Below are 22,309 nucleotides of genomic sequence, written 5' to 3'. Positions count from 1 at the left end.
CTTCGGCCGGGGTGGTTAGTTTGATGGGACACGCAGACTATATGGGGGTCGGGTTTGGTACCCTGCACCGTGGCAGCGTCTTCAGTTCTCCGACGGATGAGCAAACGACGTTACATTCAGGGACTATTCTGCAGTAGTTACTTATATTCTACTGCTCTTGTGATTGCTCGTGCCAGTCCACTTATTCACCATTGCGTTTCCAGGAAGATGACCGCAGTGCACACGTTACACCTCTTTAATTTAGCTGGGTCCCACAGAAGGCTAATTGCCGTGTTCTCCCAGCTGCGGGGAAGAGCTTTCCACGCCCACTCGTGGCCCCTGCGTTGGCAGGGCTGGCCGCGACACAACGCGTTCGCCACCAGCAGCCTGCCTGGCGACCCACATCGGACACGGCTGCTGCGGTCCCCGCTCCGCCGCGGGTGAAGGGACGCCCGGGGGCAGCCGCGCAGGCAGCTGCTCGGAGGGCTCTCCCGCCCGCAGCCGAAATCTACCTGCCCATCAACCTCCCGCACGCCTCTCCTGAACGCCCCGCCCCGCCCGGCCGCGGCCACGCCCCGGCGGGCGGCGGGGCCGGGCTGCCGGAAGACCCGCGCGGATCGGCCGCGCCGAGGGACCGCTGCCGTTTCCGCCGCGGCACAATGGCGGGGCGGCGGTAGGAAGCGGGCCGTCGGCGGCCGGTGAGTGCCCTTCTCTCGGCGGGTGGCGGCCGGCGGCCCGGCAAGGCCTTCCCCAGCAGCGGGCGGTGGCCCCCGGCGTCCTCTCCCCCTCGCCCGGCCCTGCGCCTGCCTTCCTGCCCCCCTCCCGGGCCTGGGCCGCGGCCCGCCGGCCCCTCCGCCCGCGGGCTGTGCGGCTGAGGCGGCGGGGCAGGGCCGAGCGGGCAGGGGGGCTGCCGCGCCGCAGTCCCCGCCGCTGCCCTACACCGGCCGCCCGGCTGTCCCTCCGCCAGGCCGTTCCCCGGGCCTTCGGTTGTTCGGGGGGGTGGGGGAGAGGCAGGAGGGGGCTGGGGGCCTTCGTCAGCCGGTGAGAGGACTGGAGGGAGGGGGCCGGCGGCTGCCGCGCGGGAGCGAGGGAGCCCCGGCCCACGTAGCGTGTTTCCTGCGTGGTGGTGACGGAGGCCTGTATCATAACATCACTGTCTGGGTCCTGTTGGCAACTTGGCCGGTGCTGCCCGCTGCTTCTGGCCCCGCAGAGAACCATGTCGTCCCCCGGCTGCGTTGCTACTGACCCTCCGGGGCAGCCCACGCTCCCCACACCAGGCCAGCACCTCACATTGTGGCTGGGAGTCAGAGGCGAGTGTGAACTTTGACTCTGTGCTCCCTTCCTGCGCAGGGAGTGTGTCATCATCCAGCCTGGCGGCGTTGCTTCTGGGGATGACTGTAGACTGTAAAACAAGCTGGTATTAGATTACTCTGAAATTCAGATTTGACGGCAGTTTCTTCCCTAAAATAGGAAGCAAGTTCACTTTGTGTGTTTTAAACTTTTCTTTCAGCTCTTAGCTGGAATAGTTGCATCTCCACAATCATACATAACTGGCTATGAAGTCAGGTCTTTAGGACAGGAATCCTACTTGTTTTGTCACTCATGTGAGAGCAGAACACCTCTTCTGCTTAAGAGGAGGATGAACACTAAAAGCGTCAGGCCTATAGAAAGCAGACACTGGGATGCCTAAGGGTGCTTTTGGGGCCTCCAGAACTTAAAAAAAAAACACTTAAGAAAATCAGGTACCCTACTCCCATATTAAAGGCAACAGAAGGGCATTTCCTGCTGTTTAGGTGCTTCTTCTAAATGCCCTACAGCCTTCTCTGCATCCTTAAGCACCTACACGTCTTTTGAAAGAGAAAACCTTTTTTGTTTGGTTGTGTGTGGCTATGTTTAAATCATACAATATTCAGTGTCGATGTGACCACTGTTGCTTACGTGTGTTTAGCCAGTCTCATTCAGGTAACCCCTTCTCACAATCCACATGGGTTTATGGTAACATTGGAATTATAGCTTCCTGGAAGTATTTTACAATAAGAATATGGACATGACTGGGCGGGGCGGGGGCACAAATCGGTAGCCCGGATTTTTTAGAGAATACTAAGATAATATGAAATATGAGTGCTTAATACCCAGTAATGTGAGACCTCAGAATGCTGGTCTAGGTAAAATGTGCAGAGTGCACTGGGCAGTGCAGCATTGTTTCTTGATCATTGTATCAGATTTGCCTGGCAGATGGATTGCTACTCAACTTCTGTATCTCTATCTCCTCTGATCACAATTTTCATCCTTAACAAGGTGAATAGTGTCTACTGTGGGGAAAGGGGAATATTCAGATGATGTAGAATGGCTTCAGGGCCATCCTCATTATTGCCTCCTACATATTCTACACGCTACAAAGTTCCTTCAGTCATTCTTTCAAAGCTTTCCTGTACTGAGCTGAGACTCTGATGTGGACTCTTAAAAGTAGTTATCTGTCCTAAAAGCGTCTAGACCTTAATGCCCCAAAAAGCCATAGGCTGTCTCTGCACTTTGTGAACCACCCATAGGTGTTAGACATTTTAAGAGGAGAAACCTAGCTGAGTTTTGAACTGCCTTTTGTTTGGTTGGAGCAAATTTTGCTTTCTACCAAGACTTGCTTGCCTTGATGGTATTACCGAGCCAGGGCTTTGATTGTTGAGATTTCCATAACAAATAATAACCAGTGTTTATCGCTGGATTAATTTTAAAATACAACTCTTAACTTTTTAATTTCTAGGTGGGAATCACTAAATTGAACAGCAATAACCATGGGAGATGCTGCAAAACCTTGCTTTGCCAAACAAAATAAGGAACAGGAAATTTTACATCAAGAAGAATTAAAAGGAAGTCCCTTACAGAAAGACTACCGAGTCATGGATGAATACGGAAATGGCCATAGCAATAAAATAGATACCAGCCTGCAAAAGAAAAAGGGAACACCAGGTCGTTACGGAAACAGTCCCAGGCGAGGGCCACGTAGTGTTTTGAGTAGCCCAAATTCACTTAAAAACACAACTTACAGTCAAGGGTCAAAGTTAAATGATACGCAAAGAGACCAAATGAAGAAGTGGGTATCTGATGACCACCGTGGTACTTCTGACAGCTGGAGAGAGTACAGATCTGTTGCCTGGATTCCTGTGCATAGCAGGACAAGAAAGGACTCTTTTCATGAGGTTGAAGGTGCTGGGAACAGAAACGTAAGACGACAACTTCAGGAAGACTTAATGAGTGAAGACATGCCAGACATGCAGAAAGGAAGCTCTGGTAATCAACATGTTTGCTTGTTTTTCCATAGCTATCCAGTAAAGTAGCTTTTTCTGTGTGTTACTGAAAAGTAAAATTTCAAGATTCACTGTTAAAGCAAAAAATCATCTTTGTTCTGTCATATATTGCAAACTATTGACTGTACTATACTGCAGCACTTTAAACAAATTGTTACAGCAAATGATACAGAACTTGTTTATAAATTGTGTTGTCTTTGTAAGTTAGTTTATAAGTGGTAGGAGAAAGCAGATAGCAACATCTGTGTAGTGTCCCTGTTCGCAGTTTTCCAGGTACAATTTGACTGAATCTGTCAAGGCTGATAAGGGATGTTTCAGTTAAGTTGATACAGACTAAGATTTTGGAGCTACTGATGAGGTCTGTAACAACATATCTTAATGAAGATTGAAAACAATGCCTCGTAGGTATCGTGAGAACTTAATACTAGTAACAGTAATACAATAACACAAAACTAATTCTCCATGCATATTGAACTTCTCTATGGGCAATTGGTACTAATAATGAGAGTACAAGCCCTAAATATTGAAGTGCAAGAAAGAACAGGCTAAGGGAGGGTAAAGTGGTCGATATCATAAGATCTTCATTGAATGTGAGTACCAGAAGGAAGTCTAAGTAGATCCAAGCAGAAAGAGGGAGCTTTAAAGAGAATATAATTAGATAAAATAAGAAAGACTAAGGCACAGATGAGGCGCTACTAACACGGAACAACTGCCTGTTAGCAAGAAATCTGTCTTGTTTAGCTAAGATCAGGGGCCAAAGACAGTATTGATCTGCCCCCTTGCTGAGAAGGAAAGCTATTGCTGGATAATACCAGGAAGTCCAGGAATTAAATGTCCTTTCCCTTGATATCAGATGTCACTAAAAAGATAAACTGTGGGCAGGTGCCCAGTGTCTCTCATTGTTAGAAATAAGTTGCACACTTAAGCTCAGCCTCAGATGAGGAGAGAGCAGAGAAGAATGCTTTCGCAAGTCTGTTCTCCAATTTGCTGGGTCTAATGAACTTTGTTCTGTGAAACTTCAGGAACTCTCTGAAGTAGATTTTTGGAACCACTGGCAATCATACCTGAGAACTTATTAAGGAGAAGTGAACTACTGGCATATAGGAAAGGGCAAGCGTCTCTTAAAAGTGGAATTAAAAAAATGGTACTCAATTTTAATCCAGGGAATCTGTTCTGGAACAAATAATGTAACCTACTATGAGTATTTGAAAGGTAACAAAGAGATGACTAGCAGTAAACATGGATTTGTCAAGAAAAAAGTATGCCAAGTCCTTCTAATGTATTTCTTTAAAATGGTGATCAGTCCCCTGTGGATGTGGGAGAAGCAGTTGGTAGATACTGCTAGTACTAGTACTGTAGTACTTTAGACACTCTTAGGTGACAGTTCTGTAAGTAAACTAGAGGAAAATTCTCTAGATGAAATTAATACAAGAGACTTGCAGAGCTAATTAGATAACTACACTCAGACAATACTTACCAAAGATTTTGTCATAATGATAGGAAGCATTGAGCAAGTATCTACAAAGATTCTCTTCTGCTCAATGTTTATTACACTATTCTGATGATGAATGAAGACAGTATGCTTATTAAGTGTGTGCTTTTAAATTTGAATATGCTGTGAGCTGGTAAGAACTGAATGTGGAAAAGCAGGAAGGTCAATTAAAATAACTTTGCACAATTGGAGAAATGACCTATATATAGGTTGAAATACAAGATAAATATGTGCAAATGCCATTGTTTAAGTAGGAATGCTGACTGTACAAATAAAGGAGGAAAAGTTATTATAAAGTAGTATTTTTTCAGAGAAGAATCTGAAATCATAGTGAATCAGAAGATGATAATGAGTAGTCAGTGTCATGGTGTTGTGAGGCATGAAAACAGACTTTCAGCCTGAAGTAGTCCTTTTTCTGTAAGTCTTGGTAAACTCAGTTGCAGTACTCTGTCCAGCTTTGGCACCCTACTTGAATGAATGAAATGGAAACAGTCCAAAGAAGAGCAAGAAGAATGCCAGGGCACACAGAAAACAGAAACTACACAAACTAAACAGTCCCAATCTTTCTGCAAAAGGAAAGGGTAGGCAGGCATGATAACAGTCTTCAGCTGTCTAGAAAGGTATTAAAAAGCCCATGTAGTAATCTGACTTGAGTCTTTCCGATAGATGGGACACAAAGCAATGGGCCTAAAATGGAGCAAGAAAGGTTCAGATGAGGAATAAAGGGAAAGTTTCTAATGGTAAAGCTAGAAAAGTACAGGAGAGGTGGTCTGGGCAGCTCATGGAGTACCTGAAGGCCTTTAAGAACAGGTTAGGTGAGCATTGCTCAGGATTGACAAAGTTCATTTCATCCTGCTGCGAAGCACAAGCATGGCATAGCTCACCTCTTGATGTCCCTTCAAAAGCTCTAATTCTGTCAAGTGGCAAACAATTACTAAAAATATTTCTTTTAGCATTGCCTTTTACTTGAAATCTTTTATGCAGTTGTCCCTTTCCTTTACCTTAAGGAAGGAGTTTACCAAATCTCTGAGGCACTGATTTTTCTGCAGGAGCTTTAACTTTGCCTTGCCTTTAGTACTTTATTTAGTCATTAACCTATAGTTAGATTGTCACTATTGTAACTACCAAATATTAGAAGTATTTATTTACTTTGTAATTTTTTTAAGTTATTTAGTGGTTACAGAAGTAATTGGTAAGTAGGTAGTTGTCACACACTTTCCTGCAAAGATGTTCATTTAATACACATTTTTCTCCAAGTTCTGTCCACAGGGATTAGTAAAAATGTAGTCAAACAACTGTGGCAGATCTTAGGAGTCTGAGCAGGAGTCAGCATGGAAAATGGAAGGGATGTGTAAAGTTCAGAGACTCAGACTTCTGTTTCTGCTCCTTGGAGCTTCCTTTGGAGTACTGTCCCTGCAACCTATTAAGCCTTAGTTCTGTTTATTCCAGCATAAACTTGTGCTGCTGCTGAAAGAAATTAATGTTACCATTTTTGTCCTGTTCCTGTTTACAACACTAGCACATGCATGCTGCTTAGTGAACTGAATCAAACAACTGGTTGAAAATACACAACCAGCTTATTTCCTTTTTGCCAATTATTAGAGACAAAAATTGTGGTCACATGAAAGAAACTTTGTGAATGTATTTGGTAGAGCAGTTGTGTTTTATCTTTTTTTTTTTAAATTATTAAATTAAAACCTTATGCTATGATAAGGGTTTTGGAGCAGCAGTCTGCTGCTTCAAAATCATGACAAAGTTTGCTTACAAGTAGAAGTCGTATTTACATTAATTGTTCCAGAACTTTTGCTGTAAACATAACAAGCTTTTTAAGCATGTTTATTCTGCTAGTTGTATAGATTTATTAAGCAATGTGTGCAAATACTTAGCAAGTTCATTATTTATTGACTTACGTAGCCAATAGGGTTGTTGGTTTTTTTTTTTTCACTTGTCTATTTAATAATGTGAAGGCAATACTGATCCATATGCTCATTTAATTGAAAGGGAAGTGACATTAACAGGCAGTTATTACTGGTGATAATAAATTGTTGTATGTCAGCTAAGCCATGGCAGTACTATATCATAGTGCTGTTAGCTCTTACAAATCATTCAAATTGGCTTACACTCAGTAATTCTGTGATAGTCGTAGTGGTCTATGGGTCAGTTCACCTTCTATCTTGTTTGTCTGCCTAAGCCTGACCAGGCATCCTGAAATCTTTGGTTATATTCTACCTTTTCATTGTAATTACATACAGGTATGTCTCAGCTAGGCAGTGAAATCTATTGCATTTAGTTTTATTTTTTTGCCAGCTTTAACAAAGCTATCTAAATAAGGTCAGTGACTTCAATGGGACAAATTAGTGGTTTTTAGTACTTTGGAAGAAAGGTACTATGGGTTATGACATAAATATACACTCTTGCTATTATCAGACTTGCCCAGAACAGATTATGAAACCATGCAGGGTAGATGATTTGTATGTTCTTTGACTCTTGCATAAGTAGAATGGTAATTAAAGAAAAAAACAAAATGCTGTGTTGTACTCTGAAGTTATTTGACATATTTGCTCTCATAACTCTTTATAAGAAATGAAGAAGCTTAGGAAACCGAGAAGATCAAGAAGAACTAGAAAAGATGAGTATGATCAAGATGAAGTGGATGGCCCAGTCATAGATGAATCTGTGCTGTCAGCAAAAGAACTCCTAGGGTTGCAGCAAGCTGAAGAACGATTGAAGCGAGACTGCATTTATAGACTGAAGAAGGTGCCTCTGTCTTTACTTGTATAGTCCTCTCCTATATTTTTGTCTGTAAATACCATATAGAGGGTACACTTTGAGCAAATTCTCTGACTGTAGCTAGAAAGTCTAGTTATAGAACTGATGTAACATACAAAATGGGTGCTGTTAATGAATTGTCAAGAGAATACAGGTTATTCTTGGGTTTTTTAGTATAGTAAATCTTGGTGTGACAGCAATTTAAGCACAAAAAATGGCTGCTCCATTAGTTCATGAATTAACATCAGATCACTAGGTGCTGGGGCAGTGGACCAGAAAAGTTTTATTGTATGTTTGTTCAGTTAATATATTCTTCCATGGGCATTGGGTATTTTCCACTGTAAAAGCAAGGTGCTGGGCTTGATTGACCCAGTACCACCATTCTTCTGGCATTATATTTGATATGCAAACTTTCTGACTGTAAAGATGAAGTTAGGAAAGCTAAAGTGAGTATTTCTGGACTTAAAAGTTACAGTCATTCAACTTAGCAAGGGTATTGAATGAAATGAAGGTAATATCTTTCTATATTTTAGGGTTTTTTACTATCTTTATTTTAGCAACCTCGAAGCTACCCATCAGCAAAATATACCTGCAAACTGTGTGATGTTTTGATTGAGTCAGTGGCTTTTGCTCATAAGCATATTAAAGAGAAAAGACACAAGAAAAGCCTAAAGGTGAGTTAAGGACAAGACAAAATGTAAAATGCAGATTTATGAAACTGTCCTCACCCTACTAATGACAGTGAAACTGCACTGTTTCTAAAATCATTCCACATTTATTTTTTACTGTTTTTGAATCTTCTTTAAAGCTATTACTTAATGATGCTGGTAAAAAGAGTAAACTTGGGACCTGGACTTTGCTTCTGCCCTCAGCTTTGGAATTTAATTTGTACTTTTTCATGTCTATTATTATTAAAAGAAGTTCTCATTTAAAGTATCACTCAGTAATATTTTGTTACTGGTGATTGAAGTATAATAAAAAAGCTGTACCAACTGACTCTTCTGTTTTGCTGTTCTGTAATTCTTCTTGTAGAATAGTTATGTGTATTCTTCTTAGTGTATATTTCATTGGCATATTTCAACAATGAAGAGTTTTGATCAAGTCCAGAGCAATGAGGAGTAGCAATAGTTGGTATGGCAGAATTAGAAATTATAACCTATATGTCAGGGTGAAGATTTCAATTCAGAAATACTGTAAATGAAATTAAGAACTTGTGGAGTATTACAGACTTGTTTATATGTAAAGGAAATAGGTTTGTTTTGGACATAAACATCAAAATAACTTCCAGCATAACCTCAATTTTATTTTCTATTTTTTAATTAAATGTCTTCTGCTCCTTCTACTTTCTCAGCTTGAAGTGGACAAAAATATTTGTCTTCTGCAGGTTTTCTATTTCTTCCTCTTTAACTCCTACCCTTTGCCACTTCATAGGTGATGAAAGAATTGGTAACTTTTTTTTTAATGTTCCAAATACATGTGTATATACCTCTGCACATTACTGAAGCCTCCTGGAATATCTAATTCTTTATACCTGTCACAGTTTCTCTCTTGATGTTCTTGCTTCCAATTACCTCCATTATGTGGAAAACCTGTGGTGGTGGTACTTGGGATGAGTTGCAGGCATTCATTCTAGCACATTAAGCAACTCAAGAAAATCATTAAAATGTCAGTCTTATTATCTTTAAAGGAAAAGCAAGAAGAACAGCTACTGACCGCTCTGCCTCCTCCAACGCCTTCCCAGATACAAGCTATTGGTGTTGCTATTGAAAATGTAGTGCAGGAGTTTGGCTTAAATAATGGAGATCTAGAAGAAAGGCTCAACATTAAAACAGTGATGGAAAACTTACTGCGTCAAAAATTGCCAGGTATTATTTGCAATTTGTTTTAAATTCTAGAGTTGCCAAATTAAAAAAAAAAAAGAAGGAAAATAACAGCTCATAAAATGAAAAATTAATTAAAAACCTTGGCTAGCTAAATTCTAAAACAATATATTTAGTTACTAGTAGGTTGAACGACATGATGTGTCAATATAACCCTGTATCAGAATTAAATTACAATGGTGCTTGTGACACAAGCAGACCTGTAGTAAAAAATGAAGATGAACAGAACGTGGGGGGCATTTGACCTTCATCATAAGACTACTAGCAACAGCATGGAAGGCAGGATTTACTAAGACAGTTCTGTGCTGTTGGAAGACCCTTCTTTATTTCCTGTGGTTATCAAAACTAGATGTAGGTTTAAAATCTACTGACAATGCTGTAAAGTAGCTACAGACTTAGAATTAGGTATAGAGTAAATGCAGTATAATTCTTTTTGTTGCAGAGTGCTCATTAAGATTGTATGGCTCCTCCTGTAGCAGATTTGGTTTCAAAACTTCAGACATAAACATAGATATCCAGTTTCCTGCCAATGTAAGTAAGACCATTTTATTAAGTGTGTCTAAGTGGTTTTGAATGTTTGCACCTTTATGTAAATTATGGTTTAAATGTAACTTACAGTGTGGTACTAGCACTTTTTATGAAAATGCATTGGGTAAAACAGAACTACCACATTAAAATGGTCTTAAAATGACATTCCTTGCTCCATACACCAGTAATGGTCAGGCAGTGTAATACAGCTTTGTGGTTTATCAAATCTTTCTTCTGAAAAACTGAAAATACTTAAAACATCTGTACTCCTAGCAGTCCTATAAGACAGGTCATTATTTATCTTCTCTTACAGCTGGATTAAATGGCGCTTCCATGATCTTGTTTCTGTACTGATATATGCACATCAGAGTTTTTGATTGTTAGGTTATTTTTGAGCCATGAAACCATATTACGTCATTTATATGTGAAGCAATTTAAAGTCTTGATTTGTCGTGCTAGTTGTTTCTATACATCTTTGTGATTGAACATTGAAAAGAAATTAAGGATTGTGAAAAGCTTTTGATTCCATACTTAAACTTATTCCTGCTGTAGTTGATTTGGCAGTCTCATAGTTAAAATTTAGCATTTCCTCTAGGAAACAAAGATGGAAATGTAGTGAAAAAGAATGATCCAAGTTCATAACGTGCATATAATTTTAAAAAGCTATGATTCCAATCTTTGATTTGAGGTGGATCCACTATGTCAGAAGGCAATCATATTTAAGCACACTGAAATAGTATTTCTGTTTGTATTTTTTTTTTCCACAACCAAGTCTTTGATAGAGGTAAAAATAGCTTTACTTACAATTACTCCAGGATTTTTTTTTTTCCTTCAAAATAAGTAGAGTTCCTGTTCCTTTTGATACACTTTAGCGATAACCAAGGACTAAGAGCAGTTTTTTCTCAGTTGCTGTTATTTTGTTTCCTTCTTGCTGCCCTCTCTGGAATAAAAACAGAAGCAGCCTAGGGGTGATGTTTTAAAATTTGAGTTGTGGGAAATCACCTTTTTGACAGCTATGAAAACAGCTTTATTACTTTTATTGTCAGATGACTCAACCGGATGTTCTCTTACTTGTGCAAGAAAGTCTCCAGAACAGTGGTAAGAAAAAATTGCTGCCTTCTCAATTCCATTAAACTGTTACTGCTTACTATTGTTGAATTCCACCTCTGTTGAACAGGTAAACCGCATGCTATTCTTTTTTTAGAAAGATGTGAGACTGAAAAATACTGCAGGAAATAATACACTGGCAGAACTAACTTTGATTTGGTATTCAGTTTTATGACTATTGAAGTCCCATTATTTGTGTTGATATGAGAAATTCCTAGTGGGAGGTTTTCTTCTACATTATAAGTGAAGATGTCATTAAACTTAAGGTAGACTGTGCTGCCTTTCTTTCCCCAGACTGCTCTATTAGCCATGTATAGTACAGAAAGTAGCCTAAGCTCTTCGAACACGTGATCAGAAACTTGATAACATACTTTCAGATTGTGGTCTCTTTTCCTGTAATTATGTGCATATGCCTGTTAGTGCAGTGAGGCCATGTACAAATGACTGCATACAGACACATGTTTTCTTTCAGGTAATGAATACAACTCTATGCACTAATACAGGCAAGTAAAGTTTAAGATCTTAAAAAAAAAAAAAAATGCACTTACTCAAACCAATTCAAGCATATGCAGACAAAAAATGAAAAGATGGGAAAGAAACTGTGCTTTTAAATGCAGATTGCAAAAAGAAGCATTACTACTTTCTTGCCTTGCTTTACACCCACAGTTGGGAAATCAGACCGTATGGTTCAAAAAATGTATATTAAACATGCATATATTTACTGACCTAGATTTTTTGCATTGCCACCCCCACCCCCCACTGTATGTGCATCATCTTGTCTGGTCAAATGACCGTTACAGTCTTTGAGAATGGGGTTATTGTTCAACCAGACTGGAGGAATGATGACCCAGATGCCCTAAAAAGTTAGAATCTCTAACGTGTTTTGAAAGCAAGGAATATTTCCATTAGCATCTTGTGCAAAGCCTTTTTCTGTGAGTCAGAAGATACAGGGACAGAGCGTTAGGCATTTGAGGTACCCTAGTGGCAAAAGCAAGATGTTTTCCAAAGAAATCAGGTGTCCAAATGGCTAGGTAACATCAAGAAGACCTTGTCATTTCAGAATTTGAGTTGGGTATCTAAAATTGTTTCATAGTTTCCTCTCTACCTGGCCCAGTGAAACAGTGAGGCATCAAAAAATAAGCCCAGTTTGGATCAATAAACTCCACTTGGAGAAAGGACTGCAGTGGCATCTGTACTTTTTTAGTGTTAAGATAAAGATGTAGCTGAACTGTATTTGGAAACCTATATAAAGAATAAGAGGAAAAAATAAAAAATTAAGCATAGCAAGAAGACATTACATCATGTCAGTAAGCCTGTTCTATACTTACATAGAGCATTTCTAGATTACCAGGGAAAATAAACTTGGAGATTTTCTTTCTGTCTAGTACTGACATAATGCTCTGTTTTTTTTCATCTTTCACACTAACATTGTTTTACAGATGTCATTGGTCTGTCTGCATGCCTGGATTACTGAAGCCAGCACTTAAAACAAAATATACCTGCTTAATTATACCTACTGTGTATATGAATTTTGAAAAGTTCCTTTTTTCTTGAGTATTTTCTTAACATCGCTTATCATAGAATATAAACCATGCTCTTCCCATCACATATGAAAAACTTGCTTTAGAAGAGTGACAGGATTAATCTATCAGATGTACTGAGTTATTTGTCTCAAAATTAGTCGTTTTATTAAGAAGTTGAGGTTCTAGCTGTACTCCTCTAGTAGCATCCAGTTCAACATATTTTTTGTCAACACCATGCTTAATGTGGCTGCTTCTTTTTCTTTCTCCCCCCTAGAATCCTTTACGGAAGTTGATGCAGATTTCCATGCTAGAATACCAGTGGTGGTGTGCAGAGAAAAGCAAAGGTCTCGGTTGTCACTTTGTGTGTTCTAATAGTATATAGCAATGTAAATTATATGTACCAGCATCTGAAAAATGACGTTTCTGTACTAAATTATTACAGTTCCATGGATCTTGAAACACAAACTAACACTCATGGGCAAGTCATTCCTAGCCTAGAATAAGAGGGTAAGGGTTGTTCTGTCCTCAGCTGTGTATTTCCTAATCCCTTCAACCATTATGGCTTCCAGCATGTACCCTTACCCTTCCATTTGGGATAACTGCTTAAGCAGATTATAGGTAATGTAGATACCATATTAAATTATGGATTTCTGTAAGGGCAAGATCAGCTTGGTTAGCTTCACTAGTATTTTGAGAACAAGTGAAAGACATTTTATTTTGCCCATTTAATGGATATCTCTTAAGATTCATGAAACATTCTATAAACAGCTACTGATACAGAAATATTAGTAGTTATTTGCTGCTCCCTTGATCTTTCACTGTTTGAAAATGTTTCTTGTGCTGTTTCCACAGCACAGAAACTGTTTTCTGATGGGTGTGGTATGGAAAGATGTTTTTGATTCATGAAGGAAATTAGTACTGTAATTTTTTTTTTTAGTTCAGTGAATTAATATCATTAGAAACAAATACTTAAATTTGAATTGTATTTGAAAACACTTTTACAGAAAATTATAATGCATAGATTTTCAACCTAACCATAAATCAAATTGGTTTTCCATGCTGCTTTTTATGTAGATGCAGTGTCTTTGAGAGGCTGTGAAGTCTTTCCTTACAGCCTTCTGCTACACTGTTTTGTGAGATGTCATCTGACCTATGGCTGTTCTTATAAAAGCTCCAAGATCTTTTACTTTGTTTCTTTTTGGGTTTTAGTGGCCTTATTTGTAAAGTGAGTGCAGGGAATGAGAATGCTTGTCTGACAACAAACCACTTGGCTACACTTGGAAAACTGGAACCTACTGTAGTACCTTTAGTGATTGCCTTCAGGTACTGGGCAAAGGTAAGAATCATTTGTATTCCCCCATCTGTGAATAAATATTGAATGAACATTGATATTATGCTGGTAAGACTGTAGGTATGGTTTAGAAAACAGTTGTTGAAACTGTCTTTAGAAAAAGAGTTGGGAAAAGGATATTTAAATTTTTTATAAATTGTAAATTTTATAAATGATGTAACTATCATTTCTGTGTTATAATGTTCCACTAAATTTCAAAAGTGGAATTTTAAGCTTCAGCAAGTGGCATGCAGACTGTAAGTATCCTGCTCTGTTACCAGACAATTCAGAGGAACGTATATGAAATGGAATTATCAGTTTCCCATAAACTTACTCCATCTGGAAAAACATGAAAGAAAAAGCTGCTTGTTTCCATACATAGATGAAAACTTTCTTGTGAATTAAAATAACTTGTTCCAAAACTTTGTGTGCCTGCAATTAAAATATGATTTAAGAAAAACACTGAAAAACTTTTGGCTTGTACTATATCTACATAAAATGAGTCATCATTTTTGCAAATGTGCTGTATGCTGTCTGTTTTGCCAGTCTGCATCCTATGGCTCTTACACTGAAAATATTATGGTAATAACATGACTCCAGTAAATATGCAGGCCTTGAGAACAAAGTCCATCTCACAAGAGGTCAAAGATGTCCGAGTTTCTGTCAGTGTTTAATGTGGCAGACTTCTGACCAGTAATTAAAAAAATATTTTTCACGGTATCACTTGAAACTTAATGACTGCACAATTTATTTTTACAGTTGTGCTGCGTTGATCGTCCTGAAGAGGGAGGCTTGTCACCTTATGTGTTTGCTTTAATGGTTATTTTCTTTCTACAACAGAGGAAAGAGCCTTTTCTACCTGTCTATTTGGGATCATGGGTATGTGTATTAATACACTGAATAGTATGAATGAGAGGACCAATCCCTTGTGGTGGTGTGTAACCTGTCAGCTTCTTGCTATTCTGAGCAAGCCATAAGTCAGCCATTTCTGCAGGAATTCAGAAGGAATGTGAATTCAGCCAGACTATGCCTAACCTTTGTACACTTGGCTGTAAGGATGCAATTCACAATCCCAGTCATTGAATTAAATGCTCTGTTGCCCCTTTTGTGAGTAAGGAGAGCTGGGCATTGAATAATGCACTTCATAACAACCTACTTCCTCATTTCTTCAGCCTTTCTTCCAGACTCTTGAGAACTCTGAATTCACATAGCTACCTCCCAAAACAGTGTCTTGGATTTTGACATCTAAGTCTTCAAAATGTAGACCACAGCTGGGGAGCACACTGGTGTGATATCTGCCCAAGGGATCAGACTGGGTTTAGAGCATGTATTTCTTGGGTTTCAAAGCTGAAATGCATCTTAATATCAGGAGTTGTCAGGACACAAAGTCAGAATCCAGTTCTTCAGGACACCATTCAGGTGTTATATTCCTGGCACCCATTTTTGTTCTTATAGACCTGTTACATTTAGTGTGCATGTTCCAGTTTCCATGACCAATTGTAATTGGGCCTTGCAGTTAACAATTTCCTTCAGGACATGACTGACTCATTCCCAAAGCCTCTCCACTCTGCACTGAATGAGAGAAAAGTCCTATGGTATATAGCCATATAATTAAAAAATACATATTTATGCTTGTGTAATGTGCAAAGAAAAGGTTTGTATAGATACCCTTCCAAAAGCACTGAACTCTCGAGAGCTTTTTGTAGAGAAGTATAGGGAGAAGAGAGAAGCAGATTGGGGCATATTCTAGGCCTGGAACAGCTATTTTTAAACTTTGTTCTGTTTTAATTTGGCTTACTACCATGGTGGGGGCGGGAAGATTTAAAGTTCACACGATGTTTAGCTGTATGTTTCTTTTTCTATTTCCTTTAGATTGGAGGATTCTCATTAAACAAATTAACTAATTTTCATCTGAAAGAAGTCGAGAATGATGCTGTGGTTTGGGAGCATAACCCCACTGATGATTCTGATTTGCCACAAGAAGCTTCCACTAGAAGTGGCAAGGTCTGAACCATGTAATATACTTCTGTAGTAGTCTAGCAGTCATTGCTGTTCTCGAAAAAAGAACCATCTTCTATTTTTGTTTTGTGTTTATGTTGCAAAACCACGAACGGACCTAAGAGATTGCATGACTGCTTGATACCATGCTTACTATGCTTACCTCTTGGTGCTAAGAAGCTAGCAAGAAACTAGGTGTTATTTCAAACTCTTTGATAAGACCCTGGGTTTTAATCTGTCAGGGGAGAATATAGTTTATAGCGTTGAAGCAATTTTATGTCAGAATTCGGTTAAGTGTATGAAAAATATTTCCTCTTAGCTTTGAACTATTCTTACAAATTATTTATTTTAACAACTTTGCAAGAAACAGTATCACTGTAAGATTGCATGTTACGACAGTTAACAATACAGCTTAGGCTTTGCTAAAAAATAGGCTATATAATCCATTCTGTCCAATTAGATTAGATGTGATATTTTCTTGGAAACTTATAAATTATGGCATAAACACTTATATAAGCAGTTGTTATTAATCATTGATGCTGCTATTTACCATTGCTGCAGTCTTTCATTTTGAAGTTTTATAATCTGAGTTTACACTATCTCTTCCAATTTTTTAACTGCAGTTTTTATTGCAATTGCAGGAGTATAGAAGCAACTATAAATTTTGTAATAATACATTACAGATGAAATACAAGGAAGTGTAACAGCTAAACACCTGTGCATTAAATATTATTTAAGCTTTTCTTCTGTAATTGACAGGTTCCCTTAGTATTTGGTTCAGGACAGCAGTGTTCAGCACCTGCTGGTCAGCTCTGGGTAGAACTGCTTCGTTTCTATGCCTTGGAGTTCAATATGGCTGATTTGGTTATTAGCATACGACTCAAAGAAAGAGTGTCTCGTGAATCAAAGGACTGGCCTAAAAAGCGCATTGCTGTGGAAGGTATATATATCAACAAACTTCAAAGAACTGTTACTTTAATTTTCTAGGGTACTGTCTTGGCTATTGGCATTGTGCATAATAACTTAGAATTTTTCAGTATTGGACTGTGATTCCCAATAATATAGTAGAATATGTTTTGAAAAAAATCAATTTAAGTAGTATTTCTCTTGGCTATTTTTTTTCAACATTATCAAAAGTAATTAAGTGGACTTAAAAATTGTCTTCAGCACAATTCATAGATCTTATGTCCCTACACAATGTTTTAGAGTAACTAACAGTAGCATATTCAAATTTTGTAAGCGTGTAAGTGTATTCTTTTTTAAAAAAGTTAACTCCTGCACTGCTGGCTCACTTCTTCTTTCTACTAGACCCATATTCAGTCAAAAGGAATGTGGCAAGAACACTGAACAGCCAGCTAGTGTATGACTATATTCTTCACTGCTTGAGAGCAACTTACAAGTATTTTGCCTTGCCTCACAAAAAAAGTGCAAAATTGAGCAAAAAATCCTTTCCAAAGGAGGATTTCTCCAATGAGGAGAAATCCCAAACGCTGGACCATGGAAAAGATGCTATAAAGCATGAAAATTCTGAGTTGCAAAACTTGGATGGTAAAACAAACACAGCCGTAGTGGAAGATTGCATAACAGAGACTATGGATACACCCCAGGCACATAGAATTGATCCTTCAAAACTGTGTGATGGCTCAGAAAGCTTCACAGAAGAAGAACTGGCTGATGATATAAGTCATTTGGGAATTGCCCATGAAGATTCAGACTGTATAATTGAGGAAGTTATTTCTGGAGATAATGAGGATTTTAAACCAAGTTGTGAAGAGACAGAGAGTGGAAATGAAGAGGAAGAAGAGGAGGAAGAGGAAGAACATGAACAACAGCAAAGAAGATGGAATAATATCTTGACTACTGAGCAGGGAATAGATGAAGACAGTGATAGTGGAGATCTCCATGTTACAGTGAATGAGCATGATATAGAGACATGTAGTACTTCAGATTTAGAAGGTTTTCAAAACGCTGCACTTACAGAGAGTGATGAGTTTGGCTTAGAGTGCAGTGGTATAATGGATGACAAGATTGACATTGATGAGGAGAGCACTGAAGGTACTGATGAACTGGATGAATCCCCCCAAAAATTCATATGTTCAGCACAGAGTCAAATATCCCAAATTATTAACTCGGATGATGAGGAGGAAGAGGAGGAAGAACCAAGTCTTCTAAACCAGAGAGAGTGTGGTGGTGTTATGAGAGCTGGAGATGAACTAGATAACACATACACTGGATCTGGAGATGACGATGCACTGTCAGAGGAAGAAGATGATTTTTCCATCCCCCATAAATATGAGGACAAACATTTCGAAGAAAATATGGATGGACCTCTGGGGATCAATTTGAGTCAAGAGGATCTTACTGAGAAGGGAAACCTTTTTGAAGAGAACACAACAATAGAACAATGTTTAGAATCTGAACTCTTTTATGAATTCAGTAAACCAGCTTTTACAAAGGGCAAGGTAAGCAAGCTGTATCAGAACATAAACATATTGCTTATGTTCTATTACCAGTTATATGAAAGTGTTGCTCAAATTCATTAAAGCATTATAGTTTTTAAACCCAATCTTGCTTTCTGTTCATGCAGTCTCCTACAGTAGTATGTAGCTTGTGCAAACGGGAAGGTCACTTAAAGAGGGATTGTCCAGAAGACTTCAAGAAAATTGAGCTTGACCCACTGCCAGCACTGACACCCAAATTTTCAGTTATTCTAGATCAAGTTTGTGTCCAATGTTACCGTAAGTCTTTTCCTTTGAATATTGTTGTGCAGTAGAAAAAGAATTGCAAAAAATAATGAAATAACCACGGGCTAATGGTGTTATAAAGGGGGGCGGTTTATTTGCTACACTGCATCCAATTCTCTTAGATACAATTCTAAGATTTGTAAGGGCTTTAATAGGACTACTAAGTAGTTTGTATCTAGAGAAACACAAAATGTTTAGGTTTATCTTCCATATACTGGCTGTCTCATTACTCATTTAGGCCTCTTAATATAATTTCTAAGAGTTTAATTTTGGGTGGGTTTTTTGACTGATGTTTTTACATTTCTGTCTCCTTTGAATTTTGTTAATGTTCCTTAACTTGTGCTTTTTAGTAAACAAAGACTTCAGCGTTCTGGAAAAATGGAGTCAAAATACTGTTTTGTAACACTTCTCCACTTTTGTTCTTTTCAGAGTGACCCAACTTTCCTTCTTTCTTTCTCGCCATTTCTGACCAGACAAAATGCATTATTTGTCTAATTAATGTTTTTCTTTGAACAGGTATTTCTCTTCTACTTCATCCTTGCTTTCTTTCCTTCACATGTGAATCTTCTCTTCCTTTTTCTCTGCCCTCCAACCCCGCTGTAAACCCCTCACTTTTTTCATTTGAATCTTTGCTGTTGACTCTTTCTAATGATCAGTTTGCCTGAATTGTTGTCCTTTTTTTTTTTTTTTTTTTTTTTTTAAAAAGATGATTTTGCTCCAAATATTGTAGAGGATCAGGCTCGGGAACATATAAGACAAAACTTGGAAAACTTCATTAGACAGGATTTCCCAGGTAATTACACAGTTCTAGCTTTATATTTTGATGTGTTCATATTTGAGTGTTTTCCAAGAAAATATATCATATCAGCATAATAAACACTTTAGTTTTGAACATTTAACCTATATTGTTGCTCAGCATTGCTATACTTAATTACATTAATTTCTGTTTTAAGTCTCTTAAGGCTTTCGTTTAAGTCTTTTTTGACTTAGTCATATATACAACACATTAGTAGGAAGGAACAATGGCAAGTTAAGGAGTAAACAATCAAACCAGTAGTGGAACAGTCTTATAATTGTTATTTCAGCTTTATTCATTAGCCAGACTTCTTGTTGTTGTTCCTGCTCTTACAAACAACAAGCTTCCTGTAGTCCTTTCCTACTGAAACTGGTTTTGGAATATTTTAAAATACAGGCACAACATCTGACCTATCCGGAGAACTTAGCTATTTGAATTTTTTGTTTGTTTGTTTCTAGAGCTCTTACGTGTAACACCTGGACTTCAGTCCATAGTCTTCTAAAATTAGCAAAAGTTTTTTTGGCTGGAGCCTGGTGTGTGGACAGATAAGTCCCTTATCCTGAAAATCTCTGTAGAGAGTAGTCTTACATATTTTATCAGATTTCAGCTTGGACCTGCATGCTGGTGATTTAATTATTGGAAAACCTAACTTGTTTCTGGATCTGTCAGGCTGCTCATTTGAACCAGGAAAAGTAGAGATTCTTTCCTCATCAGCAAAGTTGATTAGAAAATAAGTTTTGATGTAGCATAGAAAGATAGTAATATTTCCATGCCTGTATTAAAAGACATGCAATGGTTTGAAGCTATATACAATTTGAGATTCTGTGTCGATATGTCGTTATAACCTATCGCATCTCTTACAGGAACCAAGCTGAATTTGTTTGGCTCCTCAAAAAATGGATTTGGGTTCAAACAAAGTGACCTTGATATCTGTATGACTATGGACGGGCTGGAAACTGCTGAGGTAGTTTGAAAAGATTTTTTTTAATAAATGCAAAATTTTATGGTTATATTGTGTATGTAGTGTAAGAAATTTATTATTTTATAGAAGCTTTTCAGATTAGAAGAAAACACAAATTGGTGCCACAAAGGCAGATTATTTTAGGAGGTTTTGCTGTTGGTCTAGGCATGAGTTTAAGAACTACTCTCAGTAGTCAGTTTTTTTCTAAATTCTGCACAACCATTACTTCTAGCATTAACTGTGCAGATAAATAACATGCTTTGTAGCATAAACAACTAGAATGGGAAACAGTGGAACAGGACATCAATCTCCTTTCATGCCTAATATAAACTTTTTGTAAGTCTATGTTAAGATACTATCCAGTGTTGATTTTACAAGTGATATTTTGAAACAAAATTTCTGGTATTCACATAATTCTCTATAATATGAAACTCTCAATTATACAGCTTTAAGCTTAATGGCAAGTAATAAAAGGTTTGCCTAAAATACTTGTAGCAGATACAACTTTCAACTTTTTTTCTTAATGTCTTAGGGACTTGATTGCATCAGAATCATTGAAGATTTAGCAAAAGTTCTCAAGAAACAGTCAGGTAACTTTCTTGAAATTTAAGTGGTTCTGTTTATGTGACTTCAGTTGCTGTAGTGAGAATGTTCTGGGGCACTGTAGATGAAAATCATTAAGATAAAACTATATTGAAGAGCTTAATGTTAGTAAGAGTGAGGTTATGTTGTGAACATTTGGATTTATTTTTGTTTGCACATGTAGGTCTATGAGGTTATAATGTTATAGGACCAAATCTGAATTGGACAGATAGTATATTTATAACCTACATGCATAAGAACAAACCTTAAGTTAAAGCTTGAGGCTTCAAGTTAGTTATGTTGTATTTGTATGTTCAGTGCCAAATAAGTTATCAGCAAAAGGCAGGCTGATACAAGTTTGCAATGGGAATTCTTTTTTTTCTACAAGAAACTTTCATTTTATAGTGCTTGTTTTGGTGTATCTCACATGAATTTAATATAGTTGGAGTGAACTATCAATGATCTCTTAAGCTTATTTTTCTGTAACATTTAGACTGATCGTTGTTTTATTGGGGGGCTAAACGTATATTTCCATATATTATATTTAGCAGATTCATCATGTTCGACAAACGCCTAAAATCATTATTAAAATATAACTGAAATACAAATTTGCTGTCAACTAAGATTTTATTTTGTAGCCTTTTTACTACAGTTTGGAGTTACTTTGTAGAGCATTTGATACTGTTACGCCTGTATTGCAGTCATTCAGTAATTAAACATTTCATCCTAGGTTTAAGAAATGTCTTGCCTATAACAACTGCTAAAGTCCCAATTGTCAAATTTTTCCACGTCAGAAGTGGTCTTGAAGTAGACATCAGTTTATATAATACTCTGGTAAGGTTATCTCCCTCTTTATTTTTTTTTTAACAGAAAAATGTGGGTCTGCTTCTTGAGATTGAAGTGATTGTTTTGTTGAGATTCAATAATCAACTGTTTCCAATTACCTATTGCAGTTTTAGATTTCCGAACAACCTTTTCTTTTTTATTTGACTATGAGTGGAGTCAGTTGCACAATGGCGACTTCAGAGTTCTCACTTCTGTAAGAAAATATATTAGTTCTTCAGTAATAGTAAGAAACAGTGGTTTAGGTGTTTAAGTCTTTATGTAAATGAGAAAGACAAAATAATTTAACTTCAGCTTTCCCGTACCTCACTTCCTGTCATGGCTCTTGTTTATTCTTGAGACCTGGAATAGTGATTTTGAACCCAGCTTGCCTGAACTGGAACATGTGTTAAAATTTACAAAAAATCACAAGTTCTTGCCCAAATATTTTAAAAACAAGTTTTGGGTTTTTTTCAATGTCTCTCAACTTCAAAAG

The 22,309-nt window shown here is 37.9% G+C and overlaps 1 protein-coding gene across 3 annotated transcripts in view; it reads left to right on the top strand.

Moving 5' to 3' along the window:
* The first annotated feature begins 589 nt into the window (after positions 1 to 589).
* TUT7 (terminal uridylyl transferase 7) overlaps positions 590 to 22,309 on the top strand; it is a 33,514-nt gene continuing 11,794 nt past the window's right edge. For all 3 annotated transcript variants that reach the window (XM_076363032.1, XM_076363033.1, XM_076363031.1), the window contains exons 1-18: positions 590 to 677; positions 2,738 to 3,264; positions 7,355 to 7,530; positions 8,100 to 8,216; positions 9,230 to 9,407; positions 9,865 to 9,953; positions 10,997 to 11,048; positions 12,855 to 12,924; positions 13,790 to 13,916; positions 14,670 to 14,789; positions 15,783 to 15,914; positions 16,668 to 16,848; positions 17,217 to 18,370; positions 18,496 to 18,646; positions 19,359 to 19,445; positions 20,312 to 20,412; positions 20,942 to 20,999; positions 21,722 to 21,825. In XM_076363032.1, coding sequence (XP_076219147.1) covers positions 2,769 to 3,264; positions 7,355 to 7,530; positions 8,100 to 8,216; positions 9,230 to 9,407; positions 9,865 to 9,953; positions 10,997 to 11,048; positions 12,855 to 12,924; positions 13,790 to 13,916; positions 14,670 to 14,789; positions 15,783 to 15,914; positions 16,668 to 16,848; positions 17,217 to 18,370; positions 18,496 to 18,646; positions 19,359 to 19,445; positions 20,312 to 20,412; positions 20,942 to 20,999; positions 21,722 to 21,825 — 3,393 coding nt within the window. In that variant the 5' untranslated portion in view covers positions 590 to 677; positions 2,738 to 2,768. The remainder of the gene's footprint in view (positions 678 to 2,737; positions 3,265 to 7,354; positions 7,531 to 8,099; positions 8,217 to 9,229; positions 9,408 to 9,864; positions 9,954 to 10,996; positions 11,049 to 12,854; positions 12,925 to 13,789; positions 13,917 to 14,669; positions 14,790 to 15,782; positions 15,915 to 16,667; positions 16,849 to 17,216; positions 18,371 to 18,495; positions 18,647 to 19,358; positions 19,446 to 20,311; positions 20,413 to 20,941; positions 21,000 to 21,721; positions 21,826 to 22,309) is intronic.

The sequence above is a fragment of the Aptenodytes patagonicus genome, chromosome Z, assembly GCF_965638725.1.
Source record: "Aptenodytes patagonicus chromosome Z, bAptPat1.pri.cur, whole genome shotgun sequence".
NCBI classification, from domain to species: Eukaryota; Metazoa; Chordata; class Aves; order Sphenisciformes; family Spheniscidae; genus Aptenodytes; species Aptenodytes patagonicus.
This window is presented reverse-complemented; position numbering and strand designations above follow the sequence as displayed.